The sequence below is a fragment of the Pyrus communis genome, chromosome 7, assembly GCF_963583255.1.
Source record: "Pyrus communis chromosome 7, drPyrComm1.1, whole genome shotgun sequence".
NCBI classification, from domain to species: Eukaryota; Viridiplantae; Streptophyta; class Magnoliopsida; order Rosales; family Rosaceae; genus Pyrus; species Pyrus communis.
The window spans coordinates 8467268-8485713 of NC_084809.1; the positions used below are offsets into that span (position 1 = coordinate 8467268).

General features: G+C 36.9%; 2 protein-coding genes and 1 pseudogene across 2 annotated transcripts; all 3 read left to right on the forward strand.

Annotated features, from left to right (window-relative positions):
• The first annotated feature begins 3429 nt into the window (after positions 1-3429).
• Positions 3430-4183, forward strand: LOC137740493 (wall-associated receptor kinase-like 2). Its single transcript, XM_068480350.1, has 2 exons — positions 3430-3446; positions 3604-4183. Exons 1-2 carry the CDS (start codon positions 3430-3432, stop codon positions 4181-4183), a joined length of 597 nt encoding a protein of 198 aa, XP_068336451.1.
• A 7312-nt stretch (positions 4184-11495) lies between these two features.
• LOC137740495 (wall-associated receptor kinase-like 10) lies at positions 11496-14549 on the forward strand. Its single transcript, XM_068480351.1, has 4 exons — positions 11496-12369; positions 12515-12634; positions 12967-13104; positions 14167-14549. The coding sequence occupies exons 1-4, from the start codon at positions 11496-11498 to the stop codon at positions 14547-14549; spliced, it is 1515 nt and encodes a 504-aa protein (XP_068336452.1).
• Positions 14550-15143: 594 nt separating this feature from the next.
• Positions 15144-18306, forward strand: LOC137740496 (wall-associated receptor kinase-like 22; annotated as a pseudogene).
• Positions 18307-18446: the final 140 nt, after the last annotated feature.

Genomic DNA, 18446 nt, shown 5'->3' on the forward strand with positions numbered 1-18446 from the left:
CTTGACAATACTTCTATCTGTAATAATACTTTTATAGCCCTTCTAAAAAGAAGAAATCTGCAGTGAAACCAGTGGTTACAGGTACACCTCTGTCCCCTCAGTTGACCTGGAATAACTTTTAGTGGATTCAAAATGAGAAAATTTTGAACAGTTCACTAAAATTCTCAAGAGATTAGCTGAAGAATTGGGTACTTTTTTGTAACATGTATTGATTTATGTAGATATTGGTGCAAGCTTGGGGCTATTAGTCCTTCTTGCTGCTCTATGGTGGTTATACAAGGTAGTGAAGAAAATAAATAACAGTAATTGCCGAGAGAAATTCTTCAAACAAAACGGTGGCTTATTGCTCGAAGAACAATTGAGTTCCGGTGAAGTCAATGTTGAGAAAATAAAATTATTTGAACCAAAGGAGCTAGAGAAGGCCACAAATCATTTTAATGTGAAGAGAAAACTTGGCCAGGGAGGCCAAGGTACCGTTTACAAAGGAATGTTGACAGATGGAAAAATTGTTGCAGTAAAAAAGTCCAAGGTGGTTGATGAAGTGAAACTTAGAGGCCTTTCATTAACAAGATTGTCATTCTTTCCCAGCTTAACCACAGGAATGTGGTTAAGTTATTCGGGTGTTGTTTGAGGATAAAGTTTCCTCTACTGGTGTATGAATTTGTTCCAAACGGTACCCCTTTCGAGTATATCCACAAAGATAATGAAGAGTTTCCGCTTACGTGGGATATGCACTTAAGAATCGCCACTGAGGTCACTGGAGCCCTTTTCTACCTGCATTCATCAGCTTCCATTCCCATTTGTCATTGCTATACTAAGTCCACAAACATATTTTTAGACGACAAGTATAGAGCAAAAGTAGCTGATTTTGGAACTTCAACATTTTTCCATTGATCAAACTCATGTGACCACACAAAAGTACAAGGCACTTTTGGATACTTGGATCCAGAGTACTTCCAATCAAGCTGGGTCATAGAAAACTCCAATGTTTATAGCTTCGGAGTTGTCCTTGTTGAGCTCCTGACTAGTCAAAATCCTATTTCATTCACAAGATCGGAAGAAGGGAGAAGTCTAGCCACATACTTCATTCTTAGAATTGAAGAAAATCGTCTGTTTGATATCGGTTGATGTTTAAGTTACGAAGGAGGGAAATAAAGGACAGGTTGAGGCAATTGCTTGCCTTGCAAGAAGATGCTTAGACTTAAATGGAAAGAGACGCCCCTCAATGAAAGAAGTTGCAATGGAGCTGGAGGACATTCAAAATGGATAGATTCTGGATTACGTCCGAATTTTCTGTCGTTCAAAAGTTCTTGCTAAAAGTCCATAATCTACTTCGGCCCAAAGCTAAAGGACCACAAATCTGTTTTGATTGAGAAACCTAGTCCACCCAGCTTTTAGCATTTGTGGAAAGCGAGATGACTTTCACAAATCATTTTTAGCCTCTTATGCATTCGTATAATTTAATTATGTTTGACTTGGTGAATCTGGTGGTTAGAAATAAAAGGAATATGTGAGTTCTATGGGTGAAAATCAGTTTCCTTGTGAATGCCCACAATTTTTCTCATCAAGCAAATTCTTTTAATTTTTTTCTGTATTTGTTTAAACTCTAAAGATGATATGTTTTGTACCTGTTTTTAATTTTTCCTGTATTTGTTTATTTTTCTATGGTTGTTCTGCTTATTTTATACCTGTTTCTGTTGAACAATCTTTTATTGATCAGAATGAAAATTTTGAAGCCATTTTATAAATGAGGTTTCTTATACATATTTTCCTAATTTTATATTGGAGGTAGATTTGTGACAACACTTTTTTACACAAAATTTGACACATTTTGTAGGGTCCACTTCATAATTCATTTCAACGATCCGAAGTTTATATTTTAGAACATCATTCATAGATCATAGTTGTAAAAAATTAGATATCTGAAACTATTAAGACATTCATTTGTAGTGAAGAAAATGGACGAATACAGTTTTACAAGGAAACACTAAATTTAATTCAACAGTCATATTGTTTCGGGTCTGGTTGATTTTGAGTGCACATGATATTTGAAAAAAGACCTAAAAGATATGCTTGCATCATTGAAATATATTACAGAATGGATCCTACAAAAACTTGTGCAAAAAAATTATGTAAAAAAAGTAATATCACGTATCTGCCCTGTGTGTATGTGCATATATATATGTAAGCATGATGTTATACAAAAAAATTCAGCATAGATTATAAATGGAAAAGAAAAGAACATAGAGGTCCTTCCAAAAACTAGTTGGATTTGTAAAACCCATTCAATATAATAATGGTTTGTGAGACCATAATTCAAATATAATTTCTACAAAAATGCCACGGTCAACATGGCATCTAAGGTTTCAAAGTACACAGGACTTGTAAAGTTACGGCCCCCTTTAAACCCCTGATCACAAGTACCAATTGCTAAACCCTACCTAATCAGAAAGAAAATGCAGTTTAAAAAAACGGGTGCTGACCTTACCATGTACACGTGCTTACTTAACCCACCTTTGGATAGAAGCATCGTCACACCTTTCCCCCAAAAGTATAATTGTCCATCGAGCTCCAACACAAATTCAATGCAGTATTCAAAATAAATGGATTTGACTTTAGTAACCCCTTTACAAACTCATATAGTGAATTACCCTGTTTCGCAATAGCTGGATTGTTTTAGTAGTTTTGTTTTACTGCGATCCGATTTAAAACTCTTCTCTTTTCTTTTAATGTAGATCAATGTAAATATCTTAATAAAAATAAATAAAAACCTTGGTTCCAAATATAACATTCTTTAATTTACTATTAACTCGATGCTATATATCAATATTGTATTTATATCCTTTCAGTATTAGCGATAAAGTGCATATTAGCGATCGAAAACAAGGCTAGTTTAAGTTGGTGGTTTTGTAAACTAAAGCCAATTTCCCACAAAAAAAAAAAAAAAAAAAAAAAAAATGAAGAAAAAAAAAAAAAGAAAATTGAAATGTCCAGTAACCTAATGACACTTTTCCTTTGAAAAGAAAAACCTGATGACATTGGGATCATCTGAGAAGTCGCATCGAATTCAAGCTTGTATTTAGGCAACACTGCCTTGGAATGTGAATATTTGAATTATTTAATTTCGAAAAATCAAATACATTTGACTTAGGTTTATGCATGGTTTGGTGAAACTAATTGACAAAAAAATAGGTAACTTATTTGCAACTAAACTTCTCTTGGTAAGAAAACACATGTATAAACTGGTAGGCACCAAACAAACATATCGAACAGTAGTTCTACCCTAGTTTCTCCTCTCTCCCTTCCATTTTTCTACAAACTGTAACAGGGCATAAATATACATAATCCCACTACTCCTCCCAGGTAAAACACACTCTCTCTCTCACAGTGTCATATCAAGTAGTGGTGGCTCAGCCGTCTGAGGTTACCATGGGGTCGCAGGAGGAGTACCTACCGCTACTCATCAGGCTCGATTCACACTCCCAGATACCTAACTTACATCGAAGTTGCAGGAGCTCTTTCCTACTTACATTCAGCAGCTTCTTTTCCCATTTACCACCGCGACATCAAGTCTTCTAACATACTCTTGGATGAAAACTACAGAGCCAAAGTAGCAGACTTTGGGACTTCAAGATCAGTTGCCATTGATCAAACTCACCTTACGACACGAGTACATGGAACATTTGGTAATGTGGACCCAGAGTACTTCCAATCTAGCCAATTTACAGAGAAGAGTGATGTTTATAGCTTTGGAGTGGTCCTTGCAGAGCTCTTGACTGGAGAAAAACCAGTTTCAGTTTTGAGTTCACAAGAAAGCAGAAGCCTGGCAACTTACTTCCTTCTTTCTATGGAGGAGAATCGTCTATTTGATATTCTTCATGCTCGAGTAATGAAGGAGGATGGGAAAGACGAGATTATGGCAGTTGCTAACCTTGCACAGAGACGCTTGAATTTGAATGGGAAGAAGCGACCTACCATGAAAGAAGTAGCAGCGGAGTTGGAGGCAATTCAATTATCAGTTAAATTTTCTAATGTGCAACAAAATTTTGCAGAAGTTCATTATGTTCGAAGTGAAATAACCGAGCCTTGGGATGTTGTTTCTATATCAACAGCTTCTTGTATGGATAGTGGCACAGGCTCTTCATTGGATGTACAACCACTATTGTACTTCAAGTCATTGTGAGGAATTATTTCTTCTAATGAAACAATGTGGACTAAAAAAGTTGTCACTCTAGCATTGCAATGTGGTCTAAAATTATTTCTTCTAATGAAACAATGTGTCTATAATTTCAACTTTCCATCCCCTTTCTTATATGAATCTTTCACATTTTAACATCTTTTTTCTTTCGAATGTTTTGAGCTTGATCGTGCAGTAAGGTAGTTTGGAGGTTAATTTAAGGTGTGGCAACTGGAAGTGGATGGCAATCCGTTGTGGCTTATGTCAACCTTGCTTGTTAATATATAATTGTTCCCATCGTATCAGATGTGTTCTTCGCTTCAAAACTAGTATGGGAGTGGCAGTAAGTTCAACCTCTCCTACTCTCGAGGTCGTTACTACATAATATCCGCAAGTTGTTTGTATTCTAGGCATCAAAATGTTTCACCCATGTCTTTGATGGTTGTCATAGGCATCACTGGCGAAGACATCCGGTTTTTAGGTGGGAAAACCTTCGGTTTTACACCTTTATTTTCGGTAGTGAGAGGTGTTTTAATTTTGACAAAATTATCAATGTATATGTTAGATGTGCATCGAACTTGATTTGATCACATTTTGTCACCAAAAGATTTCGATCACATTCTTTTATAGGTTTTAAAACCCGCTTGAGGAGATCCGCAAATGAAGAAGACTCAAACATATTGCAATTTTTGTATTTAATTTTACAAATGTACAAATCAATTTTTGACGATTTCATCCAGATATCAACCGAGTTGTATATTAATTCTAAAGGATATATATATGTTTACCTCACTAGAAAGCAATTTTTCCAGACAAATCATTGAGCAGATATTTGTAATATTCTGTCTCTGTTTTTGGTTATATATGAAAACATAATTAAACTCCAGGTTTTAAAATTTACTTCCTAGTTTTGTTTTGCTTAATGAGCTAAAATTTTCTCCATAGACTCAAGGTTCATCGCATCTAGAACATATTAGTAGTCAATCTTCATGGCGGAATCAAACATGTTGCAAATCGGTCTTCAGAATTTTCAAATTTGAGTCTTTTAGACTATCTCCAACAATGACTTAAAACCTAAAATTTCCCTTCCCCCCCCCCCCCCCCCCCAAAATCTACTCCAACCAATGACCTAAAATTAACCTAAAACCTAAAACTTATTTTGAGGCCAAATACCAGCCCAATTTTAGGCCACAAAGCAAAATGGTCCCACCAATTGAGACTGAAACAAGGGCTGTGAAGCCCACTGCCCAGCTCCCACGCGCCAGACAGCCCACATTTCATCTGAGACTGACACAAGCTGGCCCACCCACGTGGGGTTGTCCCCCGGGTGTCAGCCCACTGTGTAGCCCAACGGCTACTTTTGCAACAATCCAACGGCTGGATTTAATGGACCGTTGGTTAATCCAACGGTCCAGGTTCAATTTTTTTTTTTTAGTTTTATATTTATGTATTTATTGAATCCAACGGCTTAGATCAAATATAATTAAATATAACGGTAAAAAAAAAGATCTAACGATCCAAATTTAAATCCAACGGCTAGAATAATTTTAAAAAATTATTTAACTTAAAATTCAACCAAAAACTCTATAAATACCTATGTATTTGTTCAAACATCCACACAAAACTCACTTTTCTCCTACAATTCTTCCAATTTTTCTTTATACCATTTATTCTCATTTCTAGAATTTTCAAGATGGCAAAAGAGCCTGTTAGAGGTCGTAATTGGACCTTTGACGAAGATATTGCTTTATGTTTGGCATGGATTTCAATTAGCGAAGATGGTGCCGTCGGCACCAATCAAAATAGAAAGGTTTTATGGGGTAAAATCGTTGATAAGTTCCATGAAAACTCCAACGCCGGTCGAAGGGAAGTTGGTGGTGTTTATGATCGGTGGAAGATTATCAACAAAGCGTGCACTTTATGGAAAGGAAGCTTGGAGAGAGCCATGGTTGACATGCCTAGTGGAAGGGGCGCCTCAGAAATTGTGAGTTTATTTGTTGATATTTTAGTTGTCATGTACATAATAGTATTTTGCAACTAATTGTTTTTATGTATTTGTTGCATAGGGTGACAAAGCAATGGCAATTTACAAGACAAGAACTACACCAAAAAATCAAGCTTTTAAGTTGCATCATGCTTGGAACATCCTTAAGGATTGTCCGAGGTGGGGAACCGATGCGAACCAACAATGTGGAAGATTATTTCATAATGAAGCCCCACCCCCAAATGATGTCAATGAAGGTGTGAATTTTGCCGACAATGAAGGTGTCGAACAAATGACCCCAACTTCTTCTTTTGCAAGGCCCCCGGGTAGAGATAAGCAAAAGGAAGCAAAGAGAAAAGGGAAGTCCCAAGATCCGACACATGCACAATTTGCTAGCGAAATGGCAATAATAAACGAAATCCAGTGCCGTTGGCAAGAAAAATCGGCCCAAATGCTTTTGGCCATGAAGGAACAAGGGATAGGGAGCAAGAAAGGTACGAAACAAATTTGATAATGGAGGACCTCGACAAATACACTCCAGAGAGGAAGAGATACTTACGTGGTAAGCAAAAGGAAATTTTACGAAGGAATGCCACAAGGAGTATATTTCAAGATGATGATTCATCTCAAGACTATCACCCAAGTCCATCACCAAGTCAAGATGGTGAATATCATTATTAAGTTTATGTAGTCTATGAGTTTTCGATTGTATTAAGTTTATGTAGTTTATTAATTGTTTTTTTATTTTTTAAGTTTATGTGGTTTATTAATTGTCTTTTTTATTTTTTAAGTTTATGTGGTTTATTAAATGTCGTTGGTATTAAGTTTATGTGGTTTATCTTGATTTTCATGTATTGATTTAGTGATTTTTCAAAATTTATCGGAATTTAAATATTTTTAGGTTAAAATGTTCATAAAATTAATTTAGGATAGTCTACATAATTTTTTTTTTTTTTAAAAAAAGTTAATTTAAAAAAAATAGCCTTAATTCATTCTTTGATAATCTGGGGCTAAAATTTTAAGTCAGAATGGTTGGAGTAGAAATGCTGTTTCTGGGCTAAAACCTAAATTTTCTGGGCTAAATATTTTTAGGTTTTAGGTCACCATTAGAGATAGTCTTACTATGTGAAGACGACTGCTATAGAACATACTAATCATGTATTAATTAGTAAAGTATGGCTGCTATGCTGCTAGAACTAAAATACTAGCCATGTGTTAGTATATCCTTGTCTACACAAATCTTCCTTGAGAAAAGTAAAGATCACCAAGCACCAGGAAGGACCAAAGAGCTATCAGCGAAACATAACAAATGAGAAAAACAAGACCTGCACTTTTTTCCTCTTCTTTTACATGTTTTTGGTTGCACTTTCCGCGCAGGTGTCCTATTTGCTCACTTACCATTTCAATAAAAATGTTTTTTTTTTTAGTACATCGATATTTTTACATTAGGAGAAGGGGAAGTTCGGCTAAACCACACAATGGGCAATCTAATTCGGTATCGAATTCGCCATCTACGATATTCGAATCTAAGACCTCTCACCTCCAAGTGAAGAGAAATACCACCAGACCGTAGTAATGAATGACATTTCAATAAAAATGTTAATGACAAGCTTATTGCATTGTTAAATGATATCTAAGGACCTGGTGGGCATAGAAACATTAGTACCCTCTTATACGAAACAAGGTTGAGAGTTGACTTGTCATTTCCCTTGTTTATTCCAACTTCCAAGGTTCACTGCAAACGGTGTGACACACTGTTTACCCTAATTTCTCTGGTAATTGTTGTATTTTCAAATTCGAAAATCCCAGTTTGACTCTTTAAAACTTGAGTTGACCTTTCTTTTTCAAAATTTTTTTTTAAGCTTAGTTGTTCAAATCTTGTATATTTTTTAATAGAGCTGAATTACATGAGGTTTAAGTGAAAATTATTAACGAAACGGAGTTGAAACGAAAAAATTATGAGCATCGAAATTGAAGGGCATTTTGATCTTTTTCACTTGCTATAAATAGTAAGTTTTTCATTTTGGAAAGATGGAACTTGTCAGAAATAGAAAGCCCAGACCTCAACTACAACCCGTTTACCGCCCCCTCCCCTCCCCCCTCCCCCCCCCCCCCCCCCCTCAACAACCCAATTTACTTTGAAACAAGCTGACGTGGATTCTGGCCATCTCCTACAGGATTAGTCGACACTACCTATGCAGAATTGAAGCCCTCACTTGACACACCTCAACTCTATGTCCAGTGAACACCAAAATTGAGACGTGTTGGCCATCACCCGTATGGATGATGAATCCATAATATGCATAAAAACATAGCTAAATTATCAACTAAAATCTATCGAAAATTCAGTATAACTTCTCCTAAAATAAAGATAAGCCTAAATCAAACCCTTGCAGGTAATACATTTATTTCAACACATCCCAAAAGGGCCACAATTAATGCGTCTCCGACCTAGTTCAGAGCATAGTTGTCTAATACCAGTTTCACGGATAAAGCGGAGTAGGTACCAACTCGATAAGGATGTGTGAGAGCCTAAAAAGATGCATCGATGTCCAATATGCTCACGTCAACTGCTACTAGTTCATAAGGGGGTGCAAAACAAGAAAATGTGAGTGGACGAAAAATAAAGTTTTCCAAAACTATTTTATTTTCTAAACATACTAACCCCTTGTTTTGGAAACACATATACTATGTATGATTTTTGAAAGCCTAAGCATGCCATAAAAACTGAAAATTGATATATACATGTGTATACACTGCGAGTTGATAGTCACATATATGCTGAGCTAATACTTACCGTTGGCATATCATACAATATTATCCACTAGTCATAGCTAGGGAAAGCTGGATAGTATAATCATGTCATTGTCGAGTCTTGAAGCATGACAAGCTGAGAATATAACTGTGTAATTATGTCGTGGGCAAGCATATGGAGCCAAGCAATTGCCAGCAATGGGAATCATATGCCAAAGAGCAATCATGCATCTTGCTCATGGGAGCAGCAATCCTCCTCGCATTCGTGTATTGGTGGTCAGGTCCAATCCTCGTAGCCCATCGGCCAATCAGAAGAAATTGCAGAGCGGGTTCAAATCTTTGCAAGAGGAATTGTCCCACAGCTATTTACGTTTGCCATAAACTGCCCCCAGCAGAGGTTTCTTCAAGCTCAGAACATAGTCAACCCTTACATGTCTATTGGAGTCTTCATCCTTCACATTCGTCTCACTTGGGGTGGTGTTTTTTGTAGTGGATTATTGTCTAACTGGGGCTGCTCTTACGCTGAGCTTGTCTTGGTGGCTTCTTGTCATTATTTATGGGCTTTACATTCTTCTGAGCCCCAAGTGCAAGGAGACTTGGACTGGCTTCTCTTGGAAATCTTTCAAAGGGTTGCGGCCTTATTTTAAGTTGACTGCTATCATGCTCTGGTAGGTGAAACAAAACAATGATGCAAATGCAACCACTTAGGCTTTCTTAGACCACATTGATCAATGACCTTATTATGTCGAAGCTGAGGTGCCAATTACTCAACACATAAGGCCATTTACTAATGTTGTTTTAAAAACTATGGCGTCTATATCATTACTCGTTTGAAATTTCAATTAAAGCTATTTAGACAAACAAAGTTCACCACGTTGCTAATACACTTTCTGATAGGTCAGTCCTATAATAACAATATGGTCTACCTCTATTAGAAAGTGTGTCCAAATAGCATTACCAAAAATTTTAACCCTTCGTCATCCTTTCCTAAACCTTTCACATGCTAACATCTTTTTTCTTTTGTGCATTAATGTGGTTTGGAGATATGGTACAACCAAGGCCTAACACTAATTTCAGGGCTCCTCCCCAACCCTACAGTCTCACTAGACTCCATTTCTGTTTGGTAAGTTTGGATTTTGTTAACGCATCTTTTAACCTTTTCATTGCCAGTTAATTTTCATGAATTATTGAACCATGATTGCTATTATTATATCTAACTTTTGCATGCTTGTTCTTATGCGATGAACAATTCCAGCATGAACTACTGGAACTTCAGTTTGCAATTTATGTTAGGCCTAAGTGCAGCGGCCAGGTTCATAAAAAAAAAGCTCATAAGAACTCAAATTATTCCCTTACTAGTCTAAGTATTGGAAGTGATCTAATCATAATGAAATTACTTGGCTTATGCAGTGTTTGAGTTAGTAGCGAGCTGTTGGAAGTTAATTTTGATTCAAGCTTGTTTAATCTTAGTCTTAAAGTTGGCTTAGGTGGCAAGAAGAGTAGTAACGGCTAGTTTTTTAAATATCCTTTGAAGAGTCTTTTGTCTGTTGTGTAATAATCCATAGTACTGGACACTTGCATGCTCTAGATTAGGGATGTGTTGTAAGGTCCAGATGAGTGTGCACAGCTGTGTCCTCAAGGGCAATGTACCCGAAGAGGAATAGGTCTAAGATGCCTTCTGTGAATTGGAATGCATTCCAAAGGAAAAAAGTTGTAGTTAAATAACAACAATATCAAGTGCTCAAGGATACAAATTGACCTCTGTAGATGCAATTCTGGTTATCGGCGCAAGCCTTTCGACATTGTGAAGGCAAAAGTTAGAAATCGTACCGGTTCTTTATCTATGCACAATCACAATTTTTGTACTCAAAATATAGTTGATGTATGTGTTCCTGCAGTTGTAATCATTTAGACTATTAATTACCTTATACCTCTCGGTTATGTGAAAGAAAAAATCACCTAGCTTGAAACCACTCTTCAAGTCCAGATGAATTTTCTTCTCGGCTATGTGAGACCCAAATGGGTGACACATCATCAAGCTAACAGTTTTTTAACAGAAGTTGAGGGCAAGGACCAATGATACACGTTTTGTTAAATTTAGGAATGCAAATTAACGAAATTTAGTTCAAGAACAAATTCTAAACTCAAGTGCAAGTTCAAGGACAAATTCTATATTTTACTCGTTGATATTTTGTAGCTGCCTTATAAAATCACCATGTGGATAACATAGTTCAGCTTTTCTTTACCAAGTCACCTAAATATTTTCAACTGGTCAAAGTATGGCTGCTAGCTTTTGGTTTATTTATTTATTTTGAAGAGTATGGTGTTCGGTGGGGGAAAGGTATGGCTACTAGAAACATGAATGATAAATGAACCTTGACTTAGCCTCCAAGGACTCAGGAAAGTTTCAAGAATACATGAATTAGTATGCTTCTGAAGACAATTCATCCTTGATTACTAGTATAGATTAATGCAAAAAACCAAACAGCAGGAAGGGAGGAAAGAACTTTCTCTGAACACAATATATAAAGAGAAATATCTATTTATGTACCTAGAACAATTAGAAGAAGAAGCAGAATAATGGATTTTTTACAGTTTCGACTTCATATTACTCTATTATTTTTGTTTACGAGTAGTGCAGTGCTAGCAGTACCATTATTAGCAAAGCCTAATTGCCAATCACGTTGCGGAGACGTTGAAATCCCGTACCCTTTCGGAATTGGAGCAGGCTGTTACATTGACGACTGGTTTCAAATAACATGTGTCAACTCAACCAAACCTTTCTTGAACAAGATCGATCTAGAGGTGCTAGAAATTTCTGTTAAGGGTACACTAAAGGTTGTAAACCCAATTACGTTCTCTTCCAACTGCGGTACTAATAAGCCTATTCGCCAAGCGGCCAACTTGGAGGGAAGCCCTTTTGTGTTCTCCCAGAAGAACATATTCACTGCAATGGGTTGCGGCGTTATGGCCATGATCACTTCAAACTCAAATGGCTCTACCGTTTCAGCCGGCTGCAAGTCCGAATGTGACAATATTTCAACAAATGTGAAAAAGAATGGAGTTTACTTCTGCCAGACCCCCATCCCTTGGTTTCTCTCTGCCTTCACTACTACTTTCCAGGTTTATGATGATTATACAAAAAGTACTAATTCATGCAGTTATGCATTTTTGGTAGACCATGACTGGTTTCCCAACAATTCAACAAAAAATATTTCTACCATCAGTGCCATGGACAATGTCCCTGTCATGCTAGACTGGAACTTATATCATTCGACGGTCGATGTATTTGGAGTCATGGTAAAAGTAAATCCGAGATCTTTGGGTTCCGAATCATCCTTCTATTGCCAAAGTCATAATGACAGCTCTTCAATACATGAATCCTCATTCAGGCTGGAATGTTTCTGCAATTGGGGCTATGAGGGAAATCCCTATCTCCCACAAGGATGTCAAGGTAAACAATTCTAATTTATAATTTTATAAATCAACAAACACCATCCTTCTTTGTTTGTCTACCTTCTCTACTTACCATTTTGATTTTAATGAGCAGGAAATTTACAACATTATTAACTTTTCTTTTTCATTACAAAATATTGCAGACATAAATGAATGTGAGGCTGGGAACCATTGTACTGGAGGCTCCATATGTAAGAACCATGTTGGGTATTATGAATGCTACCCACCACATAGAAATTCTTGGCTTAAAGTGGTCTTTATAGGTATGCCCTTGTCTCCCCACACTACGATATGTAAAATATAATCTGCTTTCTTCTATGGTAACTTTTCTTCTTATTTACAAAACACAAGGATTGTTTGTGCATGAAGTTAGTTCTTTATAGATCGATATTGTAATGATACCATAGAAAATATGTCGATAACATGGTTTTATAGTTTGTTGTCAACAACGATATCGATGGCATTATCGACAACCAGTTTCCAGAATAATATGCATTGCAAATATTGCAAATAGCTATCCCTTTACCTTTATAAAAAGAAATAAAAATCTTCTTGACCTGGTTGATATTCTTATGTTACTCAGCTATATTTTCAGGTATCGGCATCGGTCTTGGGCTATTGTTTCTACTCGTTGGTGCTTGGTGGTTGTATAAAGTCGATAGAATTAAACTCAAGGAGAAGTTTTCGCAACAAGATGGCAGTTTATTGATGGAACTACAGCGTTTATCTTCTGGTGAAGTCAACTTGGATAATTAAAAATGTTCAAATTAGTTTACGAGTTAGAATGTATTATACATATAGAGTTTATAAAGGAATTGTTTGTTTGTCAAATGGAAGAATTTAAAAAGTCTGAAATAGTTTGTGGAGGCTAATTTAAGTTAGAAGCCAATGGAAACGAAATTTCATTTTCAGTCCTCAATTTTTAATTCTATTTCGTTTGATAAAAGAAAACTGAATTTTTTTTATACCAACGGCATTGGGGAGGGGAATTCGAAGTTAAAACCTCGGATGCAAATATAAGCTAATACCAAATAAGAACGGACATGTGCCCACTCTTTTAAACAGGGGGCTTGTCCACCATAATCTTGAGTATTTTTCCCTTTGGTTTTAATAGAAAAAGAAAAATTTTGTCTATTTATAAAATAAAATATTAGTTTTAACGGCTTGTCATTCAAGCAAATGTGAATATTTTTTTAGTGTTTTCCTCATATTTGAGAGTTTCGAACTCTAGATCTAGCTTGCTCTAACCACTAAAGTAGTTAAAAGTATAACCCTGCATCAAAAGTACCATGTCAGTTCAATTCCCCCACCCCAATATCATTTGTGTACAAGAAAAAGGAAGCAGAAGGTCGTCTTCTTGCAAGGCTCCTGGCGTAGCCTCCAGTTGCACCACCATAAACGTTGGTACACCCGAGGAAACCTGATGCCAGTCCTGCCTCGAAGGTGTAGCTTGGCAAAGCCAACCAAATTTGTGAAGGCAAGAAAGAACATCAAGTTTGGCTCCTCATTTCAACATATTTTTCATATTTTCTATCTTAAGAGTGAGATCATGTAATTTGATAACCTCATACAACATCTTTAAAATATTTTAATTTCATACGTTTAGTTATATTTTTTTTTCAGTTTCATATATCTGTTAAAAACTCTGTTAAGTTAACCGTTAAATAATGAAGTGACAAATGTAGAATCCACATTTGTACTATGACTGTTAACTTTGCACCATATGAATAAAAAATGATTATTTAATAAAAAAATCAGTCTATATTATAATTAAAAACTAAAAAAAATTGAATAGGGGATCTGGACAAGCTTAGCCCGATAACCCCATCTCTTCCTCCTACCAATGATGCAGCCGTCAATCACCCTTTTCCTCCTCTCCCTCTACCTCACCTCCCGCCACCACTTCCGGGCCTAAAAGGCCCAGCCCAAGCCCGCCCCGCCGTCCAGCTGGTTCCGCCGAACCACATCCACCACTGCGAGGTTCGATTTCTCCCCGAGTTCTTTGATGTGTGGGATTTGTTAAGAAATGGAAATTTCATGGTGCTAAATGCTAGAGGGATTGTGGGGTTTGGACCTGGGAGGGATTTGAAGGTGTTTCCATGGAAGATGGAGATCCAGAGAGAGGGGAAGCTGGAGAAAGAAGAAGGGAAGGTTACGTTTCTAATTTTTAATATTTAATTATTTTGGTTCACCACATCACCAAAATATATTAGTTTTATATTTGTTACATCAGCAATTAACGGTTTAACTAACAAATGTATAAAATTATAATAAAATGATAAATCATGAATAAAATTAAAATGTTTTAAAGATGTTGTATGAAGTTCTAATAGCATCAAACCTAAGGGGATAAAATATAATTTTATCTTTTTTAGTTTGTTCTAATTTTTTAGAAGCTGGAAATTAATCACATTTTAAAACAAATATTTGATTGATCCCTCCAATCATTTTCACATAGTTTCATGATTTTTCTTCAGTTTCACTGCTATTTTTATAATTTGAATTTTGACTATATTTCTTAGCATATTTTCAGCATTTCACTAGAAAGTCACCAAAATTGTAGGGCCATTAGAAAATAAAGAGTTTAAACGAAAAATTTACGATACTGTTCATTTTAACAAAAAATCATATTTTTATACTAAAAAATCAAACTTAATATTATTTACTTTATTTTTTATTTTATTTTTATCGATAAAGAAAATACGGTGCAAAAGCAGAAAATACAACAATGAAAATTTAAAAATTATTTGAGAAAAATCAGCATCAGTCATATTCTAACGCCGCCCTAATCTTCTCTTCTGTCGTGGAAGGTGCAGAGAAATCAGCATCAGTCATATTCTAACGGCGCCCTAATCTTCTCTTCCAGTCATATTCTAACGCCGCCCTAATCTTCTGTTCTGTCGTGGAAGGTGCAGAGAAATCAGCATCAGTCGTATTCTAACGGCGCCCTAATCTTCTCTTCTGTCGTGGAAAGTGCAGAGAAATCAGCGGGAAAGTGCTGAGGACTAACTATATATCTATGCACTTTTACTTCTACTTTGAAGAAGGTTGAGAGTTGAGGATCATTTTCTGTGCAACCTTACTCAGAGCTTACAACTAGAAACCGCCGGTATAGGTAAACAGAATGGTTGTCAAGTTGCTAACTCATATTATTCTGTTTACGCTGTTGCTGCAGTTACTAGCAGTATCATCATCACAGAAACCACCCATAGCAAAGCCTAACTGTCAGTCTCATTGTGGAGACATTGAAATCCCGTATCCCTTTGGAATTGGGGCAGGTTGTTTCATTGACGACGACTGGTTCCAAATAATCTGTGACAACTCTACTGGCAATCCCACTCCTTTCTTGAACCGTACTAATCTGGAGGTCCTCGAAATTTCTGCTGAAGGAGGTACGCTAAGGGTCACAAACCCGATCACGTTCTCAAATTGCAGCAACAAGCCAATCAACCGCCAGACGGCCAACTTGGAGGGCAGCCCTTTTGTGTATTCAACAAAGAACGTGTTCACTGCAGTTGGTTGTGGTTTTATGGCCACGATCACCTCAAACTCAAATGGCTACTCCATTTCAAGTGGATGCAAGTCCGAGTGTGACAATTCCATAAATAAGAGTAACGGTACCAGGCATAATGTATGCAACGGTGTGGACTGCTGCCAGATAGCCATCCCTTCATTTCTCTCTGCTTTCAATACGAGTTTCCAGCGTGATGACGATAAAACACGAAGTTCATGCAATTACGCATTCTTGGTAGACCGCAAATGGTTTCAGGGGTATGCCAACAATTTAACAAACATTTCTGCCATCAGCGAAAGGGACAATATTCCTGTGGTGCTTAAATGGAACTTGTTTCATTCCACAACTGAAGTGTTTGGAACCTTTTTGGAAGTAAATGCAACGACAAGAAGCGAGTACCCAATCCGGCCTCGGTGTGTTAGCTACCATGACAACTCTTCCGCATATGGATCCTCAAGGCTTGAATGTACCTGCGGAGGGGGCGCTGAAGGAAATCCCTATCTTCTCGACGGATGTCAAGGTAAACTCGAATACCATTTTCAATGTTTAAAGTTCTTTTCTTTGTGTTTGGAATGAGTTAGTAGGTGATTGATGATCAATTTAATTTTTTCAATACACATTAATCCAGACATCGATGAATGTGAGGTTGGCATATGTTCCGAGCACCTAGTATGTGTGAATCATCGTTCGGTTACAGATGCATGCGTCCTCCGAAGAGCAAATCTCCCGTCAAAGCCATCATTATAGGTATGTTCCTGCACTATACAGTATAATTTTCTGCTTTAATAATGCATAATCTAGAATTAACAAAATGATTTGGAATTTTGAAGAGCAAAATAAGCAACCATATATATAACAAATCTCAGCAAATGAAAAAAACGAAATAATCTTTGCTTATGTACACACACACACACACACTATCCTTTCTAATCTTCTTCAGTTATTCAGGTATCGGCAGTGGTCTTGGATTCTTGTTACTGCTCCTTGGTGCCTGGTGGTTGCATAAACTCATAAAGAAAACAAAAGCCATTAAACGCAAGAAGAAGTTCTTTAAACAAAATGGTGGTATACTATTGGAGCAACAACTGGCGGCTGGTGAAGTAAATGTTGAGAAAATTAAGCTGTTCAATTCACAGGAGTTAGAGATGGCCACAGACCATTTTAACATCGATAGAATTCTTGGCCAGGGAGGCCAAGGTACTGTTTACAAAGGAATGTTGACGGATGGAAGAATCATTGCTGTAAAGAAGTCTAAATTAGTTGATGGAGGCGAAATTGTGCAGTTCATTAACGAAATTGTCATTCTTTCGCAAATTAACCATAGGAATGTGGTTAAACTGTTGGGTTGCTGTTTAGAGACAGAAGTACCTCTCTTGGTTTATGAATTCATACCGAAAGGGACTATCTACCAATATCTCCACGAAGAAAATGAGGAGTTTTTATTTACGTGGGAAATGCGCTTAAGGATTGCTGCTGGCAGGAGCTCTTTCATACTTACATTCAGCAGCAGGTTTTCCAATTTACCACAGGGACATCAAGTCTACAAACATACTCTTAGATGATAAATACAGAGCAAAAGTTGCAGATTTCGGGACTTCAAGATCGGTTTCCATTGACCAAACCCACCTCACCACAATAGTACAAGGCACCTTCGGGTACTTGGACCCAGAGTACTTCCAATCAAGTCAGTTTACGGATAAGAGTGATGTGTATAGCTTTGGAGTTGTCCTTCTTGAGCTATTGACTGGAGAAAAATCCGTTTCTCTAACAAGGTCACCAGAAATCAGAGGCCTAGTTACATATTTTAATTTTACAATGGAAGAGAATCGTCTGTTTGATATTATTGATGCTCGAGTTAAGGAGGAGGGTGCAACGGAAGACATATTGTCAGTTGCTAACCTCGCAAACAGATGCTTGGATATGAGTGGAAAGAGACGGCCTACGATGAAAGAAGTGGCAATGGAGTTGGAGAGGATTCAAAAATCAGTCAAGTCTTCTAATAATCTGCAACAAAATTTCGATGAGGTCGAATATGTTAGAAATGAAGTAACTGGTCCTTGGGATGTTACATCGACAGAGTCGTGTTTGGCTGGAGGTACTACTCCGTCAAAAGATTCACTACCACTACTATCTTACTGATCACGACCAGCAATTGGTGGAAACTGGAGATTTCCCTGATCTTGTTTTCGAAGCAAGAATTTTTTTTTTTTTTTTTTTTCTTTTCTGGTTTTAATCAACTTGTTTAGTGGTGTCTGTATGCTCCGATTGTTCTTGATGTTTTATGTGCTAATAATTTTGATGTGTCCGACAGTTTTAGGTTTTCTGCACAAACTGTTATTAGCAGTCTGAAAAGGTCATCTTGCATCTTTCGCGTATTTTCTGGTGTTTTTTTCCAGACTCTTCCTGTTTAAATAATCTAAATCCTAGTATGCTATTGTGTTGTCCACTTCTATGTGGTTTAGTTTTCTGTTTAAATTTCCACCACCAGTAATCAAAAGAAGGGTGACATTTGGCAGCCTATTTCCCTTGGCTGTCAAATGTCAAGGGGCAGTTGGCTGAGA

Excerpts from the sequence above, each read along its gene's own strand:
- LOC137740495 (XM_068480351.1), top strand. The coding sequence starts at position 11,496 with ATGGATTTTTTACAGTTTCGACTTCATATTACTCTATTATTTTTGTTT. Across the intron at positions 12,370-12,514 it reads TCTCCCACAAGGATGTCAAG|ACATAAATGAATGTGAGGCT; the intron begins GTAAACAATTCT and ends AAAATATTGCAG. Across the intron at positions 12,635-12,966 it reads GCTTAAAGTGGTCTTTATAG|GTATCGGCATCGGTCTTGGG; the intron begins GTATGCCCTTGT and ends CTATATTTTCAG.